Source organism: Mustela erminea, chromosome 11, assembly GCF_009829155.1.
Source record: "Mustela erminea isolate mMusErm1 chromosome 11, mMusErm1.Pri, whole genome shotgun sequence".
NCBI classification, from domain to species: domain Eukaryota; kingdom Metazoa; phylum Chordata; class Mammalia; order Carnivora; family Mustelidae; genus Mustela; species Mustela erminea.
The window spans coordinates 70,927,731-70,946,940 of record NC_045624.1 but is presented as its reverse complement, the minus strand read 5'-3'; the positions used below and the strand labels follow the sequence as shown (position 1 = coordinate 70,946,940).

The 19,210-nt window shown below is 42.1% G+C and overlaps 1 protein-coding gene and 1 pseudogene across 1 annotated transcript in view; one reads left to right on the top strand and one right to left on the bottom strand.

Moving 5' to 3' along the window:
- Positions 1 to 460: 460 nt before the first annotated feature.
- LOC116569703 lies at positions 461 to 579 on the top strand (annotated as a pseudogene).
- A 6,226-nt stretch (positions 580 to 6,805) lies between these two features.
- The window catches only part of CDK6 (cyclin dependent kinase 6), a 232,642-nt gene continuing 220,237 nt past the window's right edge, over positions 6,806 to 19,210 (bottom strand). The window contains exons 6-7 of the mRNA XM_032305106.1: positions 17,643 to 17,778; positions 6,806 to 12,267 (exon numbers count right to left, since the gene is read on the bottom strand). Of these exons, the coding sequence (XP_032160997.1) occupies positions 12,121 to 12,267; positions 17,643 to 17,778 (283 nt within the window). The 3' untranslated portion in view covers positions 6,806 to 12,120. The remainder of the gene's footprint in view (positions 12,268 to 17,642; positions 17,779 to 19,210) is intronic.

Genomic DNA, 19,210 nt, shown 5'->3' with positions numbered 1-19,210 from the left:
CCTCAGGGTCCCCGTGCACACAGCAAGAAAAACAGCTATCTGCGGCTCTGAGTTTACAGGTAGCACTTGCAGACACCTAAGAGATGGACGCACTATCTCTTGGTCCCACATTCCATGGGATATGATGGTTGTTCCATTTGCTACATCCAAAAAAAGGGGGCATTTGTAGAACAAATAGGACCTCCTGGGGCCCATCCCTGCCATGAGTTCTTCCCTAGAGAGCAGGTAAACTGGGTCGATACAAGGGCAAATCAGTGGCAAAGGCCTTTGGCCTTTTAATGGAATGTTCTAAGTTAGAATAGCAGAGATAGCTAGGGATCAAGTGAAGGATCGTTCTGTACGCTGCTTTGATGTAAATGGTCTAGTCAAACCTGACTGCAGATGCCCACGGCTTGTGGAAATACGTGTAGTTATGCCTTAATCTAAAAACTTTCTATTTCTTTTTTTAAAAAATGTTTTGAGCTTTGCGCAGTGGCAGTATCGTAGCCAATGAGGTTTATCCGAGGCGCGATTATTGCTAATTGAAAAAACGTTTTGAGGTTTTATTTATTGAAGAAATCTCTACATTCCCATGTTGGGCTTGAACTCATGACCCCAGGATCAAGAGTCACATGCTCTTCCAACTGAGCCAGCCACCATCATCTTGATTTTCTATATTATCCCCCCCCGAATATTTCACGCAAATTTTAAAATGTAATTTAGGGCCTGTTAAACAAAATTAAGGTAAGTCCTGGAGGACTAATTAAAAAATACCTGGTATCAGGGCACCTGGGTAGCTCCGTCAATGAAACGGCTGACTTCTGATTTCAGCTCAGGGTCCTGGGACGGAGGCCTGCGTTAGGCTCCGTGCTCAGAGGGGAGTCTGCCCAAGACTCTCTCTTTCCCACTGTCCCACCACCCCCTCCCCCACCACACTTGCATGTGCTCTCTAAAACAAATCTTAAAAGGGTACCTGATATACACGAAGACAGGGCCATATCAGACGGCAACACTTCTGATTCATTGTATACTATATCAGCTTATCACCCTGTGTCAGTATATAAGCAGTTGAACCAAGAGGAACACACATTAATAGAAACGGTCTTCCTCTTTAACACCTTTCACTGGTTCCAAATCCCTTTATATGGATTCCAAAATCCCTTTATATATTCAACCTTTCCAACATCACCTCAAAACCCCTACACATACCCACCTCCCCTTACTAATTGTTCTCAAACATTATTAAGTCACCGCCTATTAGTGGGGTTGTGAAATCAGTTTAGTGGGTTGCCACCAGTGTTTTCAGAGTGAAGGATAATAAAAGAGAAAAGAGAAGCGAGGCACTCAGCATCATTTCGTGAGATCTAAGTTCCCAGTATATACATGTGTGCATCAGCTCGTGCATGTGGCTACCAGATCCTGTGGTGAGACTGGATTTCTCTCTGTAGGTTATGACCTGGATGTTAACAACCACGGCCCCAGGGGTGGCCTCACCAATCTTACTGCTTGTGCTTACATCACTGCATGCATTGCACACGCACAGTATTTCTGCTTGTATGCTTGGGAGACATTGATTTTCGGCTGAGTGCACTCAAGTACCACTTCCAGTGTGAACCCTTTGCTCATCTCCAGGTTATCAGCAGCTGGTTACACAAACCTTTTCATGGTCCCCATCTGGAAGCTTTGGAAAGGCCTGCCATGCTTTACTCGGTTTTATGCTGTCAGCGTTCAGATGATCAACTAGTAAGAGCTTACATTTGTTACTGCGGCTTTAAGCTCAATGAGCCGCTATTTAGTTTTTAAAAACATCTGAAACCTGAAATTGAGTCTCTTACAATGAAAGTTTTAAACACATTCTGCTAAAACTTGCTATTTAATTATGAGTTACTTTACTTACTGTAATTATATTCATTTTACATTAAGTAAAAAGAGCAGTGACAATAATTCATTCCCAAGAAAGCAGTCTAAGATGGCTGTTTTTATGATTTTTATTTGCTACCAATATTTTTATTGTAAGAAATACAAAAGGTATGACAAATATACAAACCATTCTCTTTTTGCTTCAATTTAGCTTGTGCATATGTGAAAACAATGAACTGGACAGTGATGTTTCAACACTAATTCTTAAAAAACAATGAATTCGATTACCCAACAATAAATACCTAAATTTGCATTCTAGCACCCAGTAAGACATCCAGTTTCCAAAGGATTTGTGATCTGCAACCCTCTAGATTTTCTGACATGTTACCTTTGCCATTGCAACAGAGTCAACATTGGCAGCTGTCCCTCTCCAAGTGAGTCCTAGAGTAAGGCGCATGCTAGAATGACTGCCCTTGACCTCGGGCAGTCCAGGTCATTTAAGCATCTTTGACTTGAGCTACTTTTTAGAACAGATTGCTAGTGATGGGGGATTTAATGTAAGTTTGGGTAGTCCTTGGATTATATATCTTACATGATACAAAAAATCTACTTTTCTATTTTCCTCTTCAGGTGGGAAGAGTCTAGATAAACTGACCTGTATTTTTATCTACCTAAAGGGAAAAAAGCAAGATCATTTAGCTCAGGGTGCTATGAAGGGGGTAACTTTACATATAAGCTTTTTTTTTTTTTTTTTGTCCCAGGAGAGCTTTTTGTATGGAGGGTCGCTTGCCAGAGCAAGAGAGCCCTTCCCATTCTGCTCCTATCTACACCCATGGCCACTTCTCTTTGGGGGCTAAATGATCTGGTACATAGGAAGGTCTCTGCTTTCAAAGAGCTGCGCACACCCCCATATGGGGAGAGCACAGGGTTTCTGTACTCTGTGAGAAAGGATACCCACGTGAACCCAACAGGCCAGTGTGGTAACTCTCAACCTTACCTACGGAGAGAAGAGCAGAAGCACTATCTATACCAAGCCATCGGCCAACATTCTCGTAAGACTGTGTTCCAGTGATTTCCATACCGCTCCTTTGACCTGCTCAATACAAAGCACCAAAACAGCATTCTGTAGCGATCTGAGCAAACGGAATGAGAGTCATTTTGCACCTTTAAGGAACATGCACCCTTGTAAGTTTGTACCCTGATATTAAAATAGCAGAATGAGTTTCAAGTACGAAGAAATACGGTAAAACTACGGCCTATAGATGGACAGAAAACAGCAGCCTGGAATGTGGTTTATAGTCTTGTTTCGTTTCTTTGTACCACAGCCAAAGTTGAATGCTCTGTAGGATGACTTGGTTTTGAAGTTAAGATGCACACAAACATGCCAGAGGGCATTTGGGATTGGTGCTGTAAGCACACTTCGTGCCCAGCCAAAGGTCAAGTAATAGTGGTGGCCAAGCCTGAGCAGGCACACCTGTGATGCCTGAAGCCTCCCTCTCATCATGTCCCCGCTGCCCAAAGAGCGGCAGAAGAGGATAAAGAGCACCACGCAGACAGGCCAGATGGGGGCAGGGAGCACCTCAGCGGGAGGGAGGGAGGATGCAGGGGAAGGGAGGGCACTGGTCATCCTGGGCTGGTTCACACAGCCTAGATTAGTATCTGACATGCGCATGCACACAATCTCTACATCTCCAGAACCGTGATTTCAAACACAGAAACCAACAGGTCAAATGTCCAAATTAAGATTTTTTTTTTCTACATTTAACACATTTTCTATTATAAAAGTTAAAAAAAAAAAAGCTTACTGGGTAGGACAGCCTTGCTGAAAACCTAGACTAAAGCTTTAACTAAGCCCTATGGGAATGCAGAAACACTACACTAAAACACTTTACAGTGAAAACATGCACTGACACATCTCTGACATGGTAATCCTATAAAACCCTCTAGATCTAATCTGCACTCTACAGGAACCAATATTGTGCTTTTCTTAACACATACTGCTCTTCTATACCAAACACTTGCCAATGAACCTTCAGATCAAAACCTAAAATAACCAGAAATGCCACAAGCTTCTGAGGTGTTGGGGACTGTTGGTTGTTAACACCCACTGCTGACGACTGTCCGTGCAGTCCTTGGGTTTGTTACCAGACTGAACTGCTTCTGTACAAAACCAAGTTGCTTGCAGCGCAGAAACTTGAATTTCTCCATCTGACACATTCTGGAAGCCCCAAGGCACAAGTTGACAGTTTGCTTCTACAGGAAACTCTCACACTGTTCTCCCTGTAACAGCTACTACCTGTTCCCACTACTGCACAGGACAACCACTGAGGGCACAAGCTCGCAGGGAGGAAGCTTCTCAAGGCCAGATATGAGAAGGCACCAGCCAGGCACCTGTCTCTGCCTGGCATCTTACTCTGATGGCCGTGTGGCCTAGTTCCCAGATTAAGGCAGTATTGGATGCTTTTCTATCTGGTTTTAATTTTTTTGCTGTATTTTCACACTATACGTCTCTGACAAAAGAACTACAAAGTCATTTGCTTTATTCCTTTACATAATGGTAAAACACCTAGACACAAAAATACTACCCCTACAGACTTGAATTCTACTCATCATGTTAAAATGCATGCAGTGCTTTCGGGGCTTCGGCTAATTTTAATTTACTTAGCTCTATCAAGACCTGATAATGAACATTAAATGTGAAACCTAATGCCATTTCCTTTCAGCTGTATTCTCACAGGACTAGTGTGATTCAGAAATAAATAACATACATGAATAATAATAGAAATAATTTATGCAAGTGTAGAACAACTTGAAATAGAAATTCTCCACCTTGATAAGTGCTGATTTTAGGGGTAGTTGCTGCTATTCATCCCAAGTACTAACTAATATATTTACTATTGGTCATAGTAAAACACATGAATACAAAATAAGTGAGAAACTGTAATATTCACGTGGATGTTGTTGCAAACACAGGACCAAACTGAGAAGCTGTATAATGTACTTGGTAGTGGGGGAGGGCAGTTCAAGAACTGTATTACTGCTGGGAACTATTTTCATTATTCAGACTTCAAGGTTAAATTAGAAGTTGCTGGTGATCACAGAAGTATTGCTAACTAATACATATTATTGCATTTCAAAAAAACTTAAGATTAGAAACTTTCAAGTACGATGGGTATCTTCAGGACTGTAACCTAAGCATGTCAGCAGAATTTGGCCAGAAACCACAGAGCGTTAGAAATTAAGTAACTGTGTGTGGCTCTATGCTCACTCCTTAGTGCTACAGTAATAGGTCCTTACTGCAATATGTAGTTATATGCCCCCTTTATCAAGGAAACCTGTATTTGACAATCCAAAGTCCTAAGGTAGAGGAGTTACTTGCTTGATGAAACAATTCATACACAAGGTCCTCTAAACAGGAAAATCTCCTACTATGTGAGATAATTGGTTTATTTACCCTTAGCTATTTGACACCCCCCCTCCAAAAAAAGGCAAAGTAGAAAGTAGAAACTAGAGAGTGAGGAGCTTTCGCCAAGGCAGAAAATAAACAAATTTTCAAAACAAAACTTTTCCACACATATCTTTTGCCACCATATATGTAGAATGATAGAAAATAAAAAAATAAAAAAATCTTTCTTGTAATTATACATCTTCTCTTAAAGAAAAAAAAAAAAAAAAAAAGCTGAGCTTAGCGCCTGAGAGATGCCCGGTACATGCTTCATACAGAGCGGCATCTCTTTATTATACTATTATTACTATACCCGAACTTTCAAAGAATTGTGTTGTACTTTATTTATGCACAGAAGACACCCGTTTGCTTCTAGGGACATTCTACTTCCTAGGACTGCAGAACAGATGCCTCTCTGAGACAGCAGCAGGGCACATGGACCGCCGACCGTACCCCGCCGGGTGTGTACTAGGTTTCAGGTCCCAGCCAGCTCCGCCCACTACCACTCGACTGCCAAAGGGGCGGGGTGACCGCGCGGCGTACCCTGTGGGGGGTGGGGGGGGTTTCAGATGGGCGTCTAGTGCTGACCACGAGCAAGTTGAGTTCAGACTGGCCCAACTGGTAACAAATTCGAGGTCTGAATTCGGCTTTCCATTTAGAGGCTTAAATTGGACTCTACTTTGGTGGGGTTTTGAGAAGACAGATAAGGCCGAGGAGTCCCCACAGAGCTCTGGCCAGCCCCTAGTGTGTGCGGTGTTTCGATTTAGAATGTATTAGTGAGACTTGCCTGCCGGCTACTCTGCAGGCAAGTTAAGCAAGCACTATGGAGTTTCCACCCCGCAGGAGGAGTAAACTGCCTTTGTTTTACCGTGCTAAGGCAACTCTGAAAAGTACTATAACTGTCTTCCTCCTAAATTAACACTTACTGAGGAAAAGGATTTCTAAAATTACCTAAAATCATCTGGGGGATGATCAGTCTCTGAGTAGACCTGTGAATTAAAACATAGCAGTGTATGGGTATATCTCTATATAGATACAGAGAGAAAGTTGTCAAAGAACTTCCCAAGTGGAGAAATGAAAGATTTATGTAAATATACTCCTAGGTTATTATGCTCACATGCTTGGACAGGATTTTTACAAAATTGCACTTCTTGTGAATTTACACGTGTGATGAAATTACCATGCCTTTTAGTGTATAAGGGCTCTGTTTCAGCATGGCCAATTCTTCAGAAAAAAATCATTTTGTCTATTTAAATACCAATGTTACTTATTTTACTCACCTGATTTCTAAATGAGGATTTAAAATTTTAATCAATGTATAAAGACATCATGGTACGAAAGGGGAAAACACCAGACGGGGGTACAGGTACTTTGGCTGAGGCCACAGGAGTTTTCCACTCCTAAGGAAACTATCCAGGTCACAGGTGAGTGTTGCCTTTTAACTATTAAGTCTATCTATCTTTGTAACTTCTGCACCTAGAAGAGTGAGGTAATTAGGTACCTCAAAAAAAATGCTTCTTGGAAAATAGGTCTTGGCTCTCTTTATGCACTTAAGTGATCAAAATGGGTGTATTATTCACTCTCAAGTACAACTCCCCTTCAGACAATTGTTCAGAACCTAGCGAATAACTAAAATATCAAGGTCAATCATCCCCAAAAAACAAGTGCTAAGCAAGAGTAAAATATGTGCAGAAAAATAAAGTTAGAATGAAGTCTTGCAAAGTACCTCTTTAGCCTTACTCAGATTCCACCCTCCCCCCGAAAGTGCCACCTTGTGGAATATATTGGAATGAAACAAGAAAGCCCATGTCTTAGGTCAGTGTGAAATTTAAAACAGACATTTGCAAGAAAAATCGTTTCCCTTTCCTACCTTACAACCTTCAAATTGCAGTAATAGTCTTTAAGTAGATGCTTGGGGGAAAAAAAATAAAAAGCCTGTATAAGTTTTCAAGAGGCTCTTGTTTTCTTCCTGAAGGCCCGAGCACCAGTATCAAAGGAAACATAAATATGTTGATGGAAGTTCATGCATTTATCTAAACTCCCTGGGAATGCTAAGAAATAGAAAACATTTTGAAAAAGCTGATTCATATTCATTAAGACAAACAAACAACTGAGAAAAAAAAACAACAACACTTAAAATCAGACCCCTCCTCTTTCACATATCTGCTGTATACAAACATCAGAAGATAGAAAAGGCCAGAGGAACCTTGTGGTTTATTTTCTGAAAAAGTACAAGTTAGAAATGCTTGAGATATAGGTATGTAACACAAAGAGGTTGAAAACTGCATGGATAAGAAATGAAAATGCTGTTTTCTTGTGCTTGTGGAGGAAAACACCACTGTTAATTGTCTGGGGGCTCACATTGCTGGATAGGCTTTTGGGTAGCCTCGAGAAGTTTCTCCATGGTGGGGAAGGAGCACATAGCTATGTTTCTAGTTATACATCTGAATTGTACTGGATGCACATGATTTGGGCTTCAGTTTTTCAAAAAAATCCTGGTGGCACAGGAAACGTGCCTTTTAAAAATTCAGTATGTATATGTATTTCTTACAACAAACACTCTTAGGCTTGTATAACAAGTGTAGCTTCTCCTAGCTGCTTCCTCCCACAAACTAAGAAAGGAGTACAGGTAGTTTAGTTTCTTCAGGCTGATAATTAAAATGGCAACTGCTTTGGAACAGCTTTTCTGTAAGACATGTTTTAGAACATATCGATTTCATAGTTGCCAGGGGACTGTAATATAAATTCTTACAATATATTTGTTAATATCTATCCTTCAAAATATATCTAACTTTGAAACTACCCTTTTTTGAAAACCTTCACTTTTTTCTGAATTTCCTCTATCCATTGTCCACTGTTTTAGGACTTTTAAAGATTTTGAAATCATGTCACATCTTTATTTTTATAAAATAAAGACACTGTTTTAACATGTCACAATGTAAAACATGCATTCTTCTGAATTCTATCAATACCTCAGAATTTATAATGTTTCAACATTTTCTTTCCAAGGTAAATATTCTATAGTTTCTGTACTAACACAATTAAGTAATTACAGTGGCTTGTTAACTTTTACTATTACTCTTTCTTAGACCTGATGATGCAACAAAAGCCTGCTTTTGGAAAATGTTAGACACTCTCTTGTGTGCTTATCATACAAATAGTCCAGTTGTCACTTATAAGAAGCAATTATTTGAAGAGCAGAATTTTAATGTTTGTATTAGAAGCTTACATGATTTTAATTTCCATAAAGGAATGAGGATTACATTACTGACTTTAATAGGCACCACTTTTAAGAGAAGCAGCTGTAGTTAAAAGCTCAATTTTAATACATAATTGAAGGTTCACAATGTTTGGTACTATTTAGGTTTTTTCCCAAGATGGACAGTACCGCATTCTGGAGTCATCAAACTAAAGATAAAATCTTTAGTAAGGGGTACAGATTCTCTTTATATCCCGTGCATTCTGAAATTTTCATTTTTACTTAAAAAGGTAAGGATTCTACTCTGAGGTAAATACTTTGAACTATTTTTCCATAAGACACAATGGGCTAAATGAAAAGTGTGCCATTCCTAGTGTGCGATTCCTGAGACAAAATCATGAGAATACAGAGGGATAAAATGGCTCGGAGCTCTTGTCCAAAACAGGTTCTTTGCTTCTTAGGTTCCTGTCCACTTTAAAGGAGAGACAAAAGTGGGAGGCGCCAAGGCACTGGGTTCTTAACAGCTCTTGGAAGCTATGTTTTTAAGGTTAGAAGATTAAGGCCTTATTTCCTTTGCCACATGATAGCTTATGATGCTGAAACGGACAGGTGTCTCTTTTATTCTTCAGTGGGACTGTTAGAATTCCAGCCTACACCACAGTTCCCACAGTGCCTGGACCACCAGAACAACTGTCACGTAGAAACCAGCAGCCACAGGCCAGCACCAGTTCTCTTATGAAATGCGAACGTGATTTTCAATCTGACCCCAGATTTTTCCTGTTATAAGAGGCTTCAGTATACCCCTGGGGCAGTGTGGCCTTTGCAGCTAACCATGCCTTCACTTTTGGCAAAGACCTTTGAAACCATATGTCACAGAAGAATAAGCTGTATTCAGTCACGTCCTATGCTGCTATACGTGTCCAGGTGCCCTAATGCTAAGGGTGCTTCTGTGGGATCTGCATTCGAGAATGGGTAGGCCAGATATACAAGACATAAAGCAGAGGGTAATCATTCAACTCCCAAGAAGTACGCATGGAAGAGCTGGGGTCAGACTCTGAAAGTTCAGAGAGGCTGAGGTGCCTCCTCCTCCTGCCTCTCCGAGGATAATCTGCAAGTATCCAATGCTGAAACTGTTTGTGCCTTTTTTTTTTTTTTTTAAATAAACACTACCAAGAAATGAACCAAAAGTATATGCTAGAAATAAAGTGGGGCTCTCTACTTGTTTAAAATTCTCAAGAATGCTGAAAAATTCCAGTTTAGAACAGCTGCATTTTTCTCGAGAGAACTTAGGAAAAACTTAAAAAAGGAGAGTCAAATTATGTACACTCTGATCGTGAATGTGAAACACAAAGCACATGACGAATCAGTGCAGTGAGTTTTAAAACTCTAATGTCTAGGCCCCAGCAAAAATGTCTTGTTATTCTGACCTGCCGTCAAAGGAAAAGCAGAGCTCACTGTTCCAAGAGAGACATCGCCCCCCAACCCCCAGGCTCTGGATTCATTATATCTCAAGCATTTATAAGGGATAACAAAGCATAATCAATATTGTGAACAATGAAGAAAGCGTAAAACAGTCATATGGCCCATCTTCTCATTTTGTATCCGGTTTTAGACAAATCTTCCTGCCCTTCAAGTTACTGAGTTAGAAAAATGTTAAACAACGTATATATTAAAAAAGAGTAATTCCCACCCCAAAAAAAGCTTTCCAGGAGAAAAGTCTCCTAATTTTTTTCTTGCTCAAGATGGTAGTATAGAAATACTGAGCTGTGAAGAATTCAGGAAGGCTTGACAACATATAAACATCATCTGGAACATTTTCTACTGAGGGAAGCAATGTTCATTTTTTGAAAACCCTAACTCTAAACATAGTCTAACTGTTGCACGCACTCAAATCACGAGTCAGAAAGCAAAGACAGCTAAACTTCCAGAAAGATGCTTAATCTCTGTGTCTTTGAGCACTAATCACATATAAGGCAGAGATGACACTGGAACATCAAGAACAGTAGAGAAAACGGCAAGAGAAAAAAATAAAGCTGTTCACAATGCCCAGGTCAGGCTGGCTCTACAGAGAGGAGGAGTAGGCACAAGGCACTAGGAATGAGCACAGCCTGGGGGATGGAGAAAAGATCATTTTAGAGAGTAGATATAGATTTCTAAACAACAGTTAAAGACATTCCCTCTGATTCTAACTGACAATATATTCTACAAAAATTGTAAAACACTAAGTAACTGTTTAAAGCAATCTATGTGCTGGTGATAAGAGAAGAACCAGTCCTCTACTCACTGCCTAGATAACAACAATGAATGCCAGGTAGGAAGATTGCATGAGAATGAGGACATACTGGGGGGGCCCTGTTAGGATCGCAAAATCGGAGCCACAAACCACAATCTGAATCTAAGTATTCACAAAAGGGCCACTGAAAGCAAGCAAGCAGGAGGTGTTTGTGAAAAGTGTGGGCAATCTGTTATCAGTTATGTAATGGTAGTACTATATATTAGAGGTCTTGGGGGATAGATAGGATGGACACTTTGCAAACAAGGCAGTGCATGGTACAAAATGTACAGTGTAATAGGGAAAACTTAAATGGTATTCCTGTCTCTGGTCAGAGAGAACTATTCTCCACACCAAGACAGCAAACAGTTTCTGACAAATTCCTAAAATCAAAAGCAAAATAAAGTAACAACAAAACCCAAGAAGGAAACAGATTTCAAATCAGGAAATAAAGGCTTTCTCTAATTTTTTTTTTGACAAATTTTACCTATTTGAGGTATACTCCCTAAATCTATAGCAAGTAAGAAAAAGCTTATAAGGGTATTTTTCAAAAATAAACAATAAAAGCATATAAAACAAGTTAAAATGGACTTATACTGAGTAAATTCAGCTTTTTTGGAAGAGTAACTAGAATGTATGCTTTAAAAAAACAGGTCTCTTAAAAGATACCAGTATTTTTTTTTCCTTTTGTTGTGTGTATAAAACCTCATCTAGATAGTGAACCTTTTAATGCTAGCAAACTTACTGCTTTTGACCATGAAATTCTGAGGACATGAGCTCAACTTTCTAATTCAAGAAGCCCATTCTGATAAATCACCTGTAGTCAACAGAAACCTGTTATTTATAGGTCGCTTTGAGTCTTTCAAATTCAATTCTTCTTGTTGTTTACAGAAAGTAACACTTTAAGAGAACAAGAATCACACACACACACATGCACGCACACACACACACTCTCACTCAAAAGTACCGAATCAGGCTAGGGCAGCTGCAGAGAGATTACATCATAACTCAGCTGTGCCTGGATTGCTCACTTCACACTGGCAGCATTCAAGGTTAGAAAAATGAAATGGCAGCACAATTGGTCAGCAGCTTCTCTTCTTCTGGAATTTTTCCAGGTTCTCGAAACAAACAGACAGACAAACAAACGAATGAACATAAAGCTGCAATCACTCTTGCATTGATTTCAAAACAGTAAACTAAGCGGTTTCCATGGAGAAGCAGAGCCCGTCCAGAAGACGGCAACTAGAAGGTCCCCAGCCAGTGATCCTCAGCAGCTCTGCTGGGGCTTACTCAGGGTGAGGGAGGGGTGGCATCAGCCACCAAGGGTGTTCTCCGGGTGATCAGCACAAGGCAGTGGCGGGGGCCTTAGGCTGTGTTCATGTCTGAGCTGTTCTGGTTGGGTGGCAGACGGGCGTCCAGGTTCTCCTTGCGCCTCTCCAGGTCATGGAAGTATGGGTGAGACAGGGCACTGTAGGCTGATATTCTTTTGGCTGGATTGAATGTTAAGCACTTCTGTGATAAAGAAGAATCATCGATTAATGTAAAACATGTCCATCTAAATCATATGTTTAGACAGTTACACATGTATTCACTACATGAATTAAGTGTGTTTAGAAAGAGAACAAGCATCTACTTCAAGGCACACTACAGGGCACCTGGGGGGCTCAGTTGGCTGAGCGGACAACTCTTGGTTTCGGCTTAGGTCATGATCTCACGGTGATGAGACGGAGCCCTTCATTGGACTTCATGCGTAGTAGGGAGTCTGCTTGGGATTCTCTCCCCCCCGCCTCCTGCTCCTGCTCGCTCTCTCTTTCTTTCTCTAAAATAAATAAGGGGGTGTCCGGGTGGCTCAGTTGGCTTAAGTGTCTGTCTTTGGCTCAGGTCATGATCTCAGGGTTTTGGGATTGAGTCCCATATTGGGCTCCCTGCTCAGCGGTGAGTCTGATTCTCCTTCTCCCTCTGTGATCTCTCCTGCTTTTGCGCTCTCTCAGATAAAGTCTTAAAAAAAAAAAAAAACCTTAAAAAAAAGGACACTAAACAAAAGGTATAGATACAGCCGTCTTATATATGACCTCAAGGTATAAACTGCCCTTCAGGAAAAGGTAACAGCTTTTGGGTTGCCTGTGGACTGTTACCTCCCCAGGCTTTCCCTTCAACCCACGCCGTATCCTTTAAAATATACTATTATTATTGTAGTATGTATACAACTTTATTTAGATAGTGATTTTTCTAATGCTAGCCAACTTAGTGCTACAGTCAGGACTAAGCTTTTAAACTTTTTACCCTCCCCCAAGGTTTACTGATGAGTCAGGAGTGGAAGGGGGGTTACCTTGCTCAGGGGTAAAAGGCTAATTAATCATTAACAGTTTCTGACATATTTCTATAATCAAAACTAAACCAAACCAACAACAGAAGAAACAAAAAAGGAAATACATTTTAAACCAGGAAATAAAGATGTTCTCTATTACGGAGGGGGCAAGTAAGGGCCAACCCCTAGGACCAACTTTTCTCAATCCACCAGCCAGCTAAGGACTCTGCCCCAGGGCTGGACCATCCTCCAGGTTCAGTTCTGGTACCGAACTCTATTCTGGGCTGTCAGCCCAAGTGCAGGCAGAAGGTCAAAGCGGGGGAACGCCAACCTCTGGAGCAGCAATCTCTACTCCCCAACTGCCGATTCACCATCAAGCAGGCGGAGCGCTTCCCTAACCTCAGCTCCGATTCCACTCCAATCCTGGGTGTCCTTCAAATCCTCTTCCTGTCTTTCCACCAACACCTCCACAGTACCTAGCAGGTGGCCAGCACTAGTGAAGGATGAGTCAGACCCACCCATCACCCAGGACACACAAGGAGCAGAAAAACCCTACCGGCTTCCCCATCCGTGTAATGCAGTGCACACTGCAGTGAGCTGGGGACCTGAAATGTCTATCAGTTTCAGTCCTATCTGTCATCTAAAGACTTCACATTACCATGGTTACGCTGACCTTGTCCATTTAACCTGGGTTTTTGCTCTCGAGGAGCTCAGAGTCTCAGTCAGGTCCTGACTACATTAGGACCCTCTCTAACATTCTGTTGAACACTACTGACCTGGAAAATTCTATATATAATTCCAGGCAAATTTTTGGGTCTCCTGAAATCTTAATTAAGCTGGGCTCCCCACCAGTCCGTGGATGGCGGTTTCTCACAACGTCTCCTGAAAACAAAAGCACCAAAGGGCGAGCAGAGGAAGGAGCTTATTGCTAGAATGGTCCTACTGTCTCTAATAGCAATAAACATCTAAGAGAAGTTTTACATGGGCTGGATTCCCTCATGACAGTAGAGCAGGGGCAAAATCCTTGAGCCTGAGTTTTCTCTTCCCCAGAGTCCAGGAAGGAGAAAATTAGGTAGTGACATTAGAAAAGGAAGCAGCCAGTTTAATCCCCAGGACATAGGGACAAAGAAAAAAAAAGTTGTGGGAACATGTTCAAGATAGAGAGACATGTCCCTAGAGGACTGTGAGGGAGGAAGCCCATCCCCACAGCTATCCTGATGGCTTAGAGCTGGGAAGAGGGTGGAGAGGAGAACTCCTTAGCCTAATGTGAGTGTGTGAGAATCTCAAGTTGGAAGTCTCTTTCTTTTTTTAACGATTTTATTTATTTGTTTGAGAGGGAGGGAGAGACACAGAGAGAGAGCGCACACCCGCACACCTGCGCTCAATGGTCTGGGAGGGGCAGAAGGAGAGGGAGAGGCAGACTCCCTGCCAAGTAGTGAGCCCATTTTGGGGCTTCATCCCAGGACCCTGGAATCATGACCTGAGCCGAAGGCAGGACGCTCAACTGACTGAGCCACCCAGGTGCCCCAAATTGGAAGTCTTAATACTTAAATCCTATAGAAACATTGATAGACATGGTGGCTAAGTCCCATCAGTGTTCTACCTCAACAGAGAAATTAGATGACTTGAGAATTAATTCAAAGTCTTGTGTAAGAATCTTGTTTCTCCAAGAAAATCTAATTTACTTGCCAAATAACTGATAAAATGAACTTCTGGAACTGCTGTTTAGTCAAGAATTGACTACTGTGATGGACTGGATCATTTTTCAACACGTATCCTCCTCCTTCCCACCCCTCCCTTCACGGAAGAAATATTCTTTCTTCTATTAGAGTTGGCCTTGGCCATGTAACTTACTTTGGCCAATGGAACGTGGACAGAAGCAGCAGGGTGCCTTCCAAGCCTAGGCCATTGGGGCCATCATGTGTTTCTGCTTGCCCTTCTCGGAGCATCCACCTTCTATTATGAGAAAAACATGCCCCAGGGACCCAAAGGGCCTCTTGTTCTGGGGCCCGGAATGAGACACACGGAGAACACTTGTCCTTGACTCACAGGCCGCAGCACAGTGGTCTCTGCCAATCTGCAGACCCGTGAGCAAGAAATAAATGCTTACTGCTGTATGCCAGGGAGATTTTTGGGTTGTATGTTATGCAGCAAAAGCATACTAATCCAAGGAAAACCCTTGTCTCCTAGTATGTGCCTCAAGGCTCTGAAAACAGTTCGACAGCAGAAACTTTTTTTAGCAAGAACTTCATACTTAGAATAAGTACCCAGCCTCCAAGTTAACCACGATAAAGGGGACAAAACTTATAAAGATGGGTAGGTTTTGGATGTTAAAAATAACCATCCCCCTGAATGGTCTTATGACTGTGCACTACTTATGTGTGTGAGAACATTTGTAAACACCAAGGTAGACATCCATCCGTACACGGCTGAGACACTAGAGTGTCAGCCTTGTTTTCAAATAAAATAAAGGACAATTCTCAGAGTGCTAAAACTCAAATGCTGTTTCTTAAATGAAACAACTTTCGGAAATACCTTTCCCTCTTTCATCCTTACTAAATCACTTTGAAAAGAGGCAACAAATATGGCTGGGGTTTCAGCTGCCTCTCTGGTACTGGACGGCTCTCTTTCTTCTGCTCCATAGTCCTCCCCTGTGTCCCTCTAGCAGGAAACAGTAAGATCTTTCAGGAGTTCTAAGCTTTGAGGTCCTGGGCTGTCCTCTCCTGGAATGCCCTTGAATTATTATGTTTTATCCTTATGTTTCTTCTAGTCCTGATGTCACTGGGGCTGCTTCTTGTTCCTTTGTTTTTTCTAATCTCTGCTGACACTGTCACCCTCTGCTTTGTGTCTCTGGTAGTCTCTTTGTGCCTTTTTCTTCTCTGTCTGCTACTTCTCTAGTTGAGCATGCGTGTGTTGTATGACTTGGAAAGTCACCACTAGTGGGAGACACTGAATGAGCCTGGGGCATTGTCTGCTATCTTTACATTTTAAGGTGATTCCTCCTGATGTTGGAATTAACAGATACCCTGAGCCGTCTCTGGGTATCCCAGTAGCTGAAGGAGTGGGATGCTTCACTACTAAAATTGGCTATCATTGTGATTCTGTGTCCAGAATCTTCTAAGAGGAGCATTCCATTCAAAGTTCTTGCTGAAAAGGAAAGCCCATGGCAGCCGTTTGTTTGTTTGTTTGTTTGTTTTTTAAACACATCGTCCCTTCCTGGCACAGCTGACTGGACCAGGAATGGTGACTCGGCTCTAGGCAGCAACTCTTATCATGGCTTGGCAAAAAGGTGAGGTGTGTCAGCCACATTCTTCCTTGTAGGAATCCGATATAGGAAATACTAACAGAACAAATGTGAGCAGTGGAGGTTAGAGCTCAAAGCATCCATGAGTTGGCTTAAGTTCTGAAGTCAAAGGGCCTGGCACAGCTAAGGGGGGCAGAAAGTACTACCGAAAAGAGGCAGCGAGGGGGAGAAAAGGCCTGCAAGGCAGAGACAAGCAGACACCCGGTGATGCTCTTAGCAGGACTGAGAGAGCATTCACACTCCGGGAGGCTTTCCACTGCCAGGCCACATGAAACATTCCATCAAACCCCCTTTTCCTAAGGTAATGCAAGTACTTGTCTGTTATCTGAAACCCGGGAAAATTTTTCCTGAACAGCAGGTGAGTCAGCAAGTGTGTCGGTACAGTGAGCCTCTGTACAGGAGACTATATTCTCCTTTCTAATGATAATAACTGATTTCCAAGGATCTGAGTCAAAGTCCTTAGTGAGTGTCTTAGGGAATAAAGCCATCCTTCCCCGTATCGTGGCGGCGCAGGCAATCTGAGTAAGCCGGAAAACGAGCCGCCATCAGGTGAAGATGGAATTAGGGCTTTCGCTGGGAGACCCCATGGCTCTACGAACATACCCATGAATGGCTGTGTCCACGAAGAGCTAAAGAAGAACATTTCTACCACAGCCTACAGACTCGTTGGTCTGCGTCGGAAATGTATACTGCTTCGGCAGAACGGAGCCCTGGTGCCTCCAGGTCCAGGAGCGCTTTCTTGGTGAGATATCAAAGGTTGTCAGTAGTAGGGAAAGGATACACTCATTACTCACTGGGTTCTGAACACCAAGGGTAGCTCAACAGGTCCACTCCTCTACCTTTGGTCTGTCCCCTGAGTGTAGGGAAGGATGTGGAAGGCCAAGTATTACGAGTCTGACTCTCAAACAGAACACGAGTCCTTATGTTCGGTGAGGTACTTTCTACCTGCACACCACCTTCACTGCCTATGGAAAGCGTGTGTCTAGATCAATCGAGAGGCTTCTGTGGCTGCGTTCAAATGAACATTGAAAGACGACCAACTGAAAGCGTGTGGATCAGACTCTTTCTCTTTCTGCAGGAAGCGAAGGTATTCCAGAGTCAGAGGCCACCAGCTCCCGCAGGTGTGGGAATGAAAGCTGAAGAGAGGTTGTGGCCTCTTGCTCTGTGCGTTTATGGTATGTGATGCCAAATGCTGCGTCCACCTCCCCGGGGACCACCTGGCGGACAGGTTACGTCCCTCAACAGCACCATATAGACCGACTCCGGTGAACTTACCAGAAGTAGGTCTTTGCCTTGTTCATCAATATCTGTTACAAACTTCTCAATCGGCTGAGGAGCTTTTGCGTGAAATGCCTGCCTGGGAAGGGCGACATCTCTAGGCCAGTCTTCTTCTCCTGGGAGTCCAATTACGCTACAAAAGAACCAGGTGTGAACGTTAGCATCATTAGCTGCCATGCTGAAGCTATTTCCCCGTCGAAATTCAGATGATGGTGAAGTCTGAGAGGCAGGCATGGGGTACACAGCATACTGGGGGCCCCTCACTGATGTTACTGGCCAGTCGGTCATCTCTGTTCTCCTGCGATACAGAGATCACAGAGTAGAGGGCCGTCTCACAGGAGCATTGTAAAATTCACCGGGAAGCGGTAAGAGAATCCTCTGGTGGCACATAGTAAACGTATGAGGGGATGCGGAAAGAGAAAACAGTATTATTACCAGTAAGTCCTGACATACTGACAGAGTAGGAGGCCCACACAGGCATTATTTTCCTTTATGCCCAAGACTGCTTTTTGTATTCTGATCATATTGACATGCTTTTATGATGCTCATCGAGCATGACTCATTAACAAATAAATTTGGTTGCACTTTGGGCTAAAGAATAATTCCCCAAACAGTAATTACATACATCAGAATCAGACCAAAAAGAGGCTAAAAAGGTATGTTAATCCTGTGCTAGGCAAACACTATTTTATCATTTAATTTCAAATCAAATTAATTTAGTTTATATATATTTTATATTAAAAATAAGTAATTTTTGTGTTTTAAAAGATTTTATTTATTTATTTTAGAGAGCAAGTGAGCAAGTGGGGGGAGGAACAGAGGGAGAGAGACAAGCAGACTCTGGGCTGAGCACAGTCTGACACAGGGCTTGGTTTCGCAACTTTGAGATCATGACCTGAGCCAAAATCAAGAGCCGGATGATTAACCGACTGAGCCACCCAGGTGCCCCTACAAAACTATTTTATGATATTCCAAAGTGAGCAAGCAATAAATAAAGGCAATATCATTTATGTTTCCCCCGAAAATTATTCTGGGGTCAGAAACATGGAGAGAGGATCAAGTGATACAGAAACAGTACAGGCATTGTATGTCAACTATATTTAAATACGAAAAATAAATTAAAAAAAAAAAAGCATAGGTTTTGGAAAAGGCAGAACTGGGTTCAAATTCTGGGTTCCACTAATTGGCAGGTAAGGACAAATTACTTAACTTCTGTGAGCCTCATAGCCTTCCTTGTCTTTATTTATTAACAATCGTAATTTACAGTGATAATTTATATGAAATGCATAGCACAGTGCCTGCCACACAGTACTTGTCAATATCAATACATTACCCATTGTTATTTTAAAGATTTTACTGATTTGAGACGGAGAGAGCGAGCATGAGAGAGGGGAGGGGCAGTGGAAGAAGGAGCAGCAGAATCCCCCAATGAGCAAGGAGCCCGACATGGGGCCGGATCCCAGGACTCCAGGATCATAACCTGAGATGAAGGCAGATACCCAACCAAATGAGGCACCCAGATGCCCCACCCATTATTATTATTGTAAGAGGCAAATAATGTTATT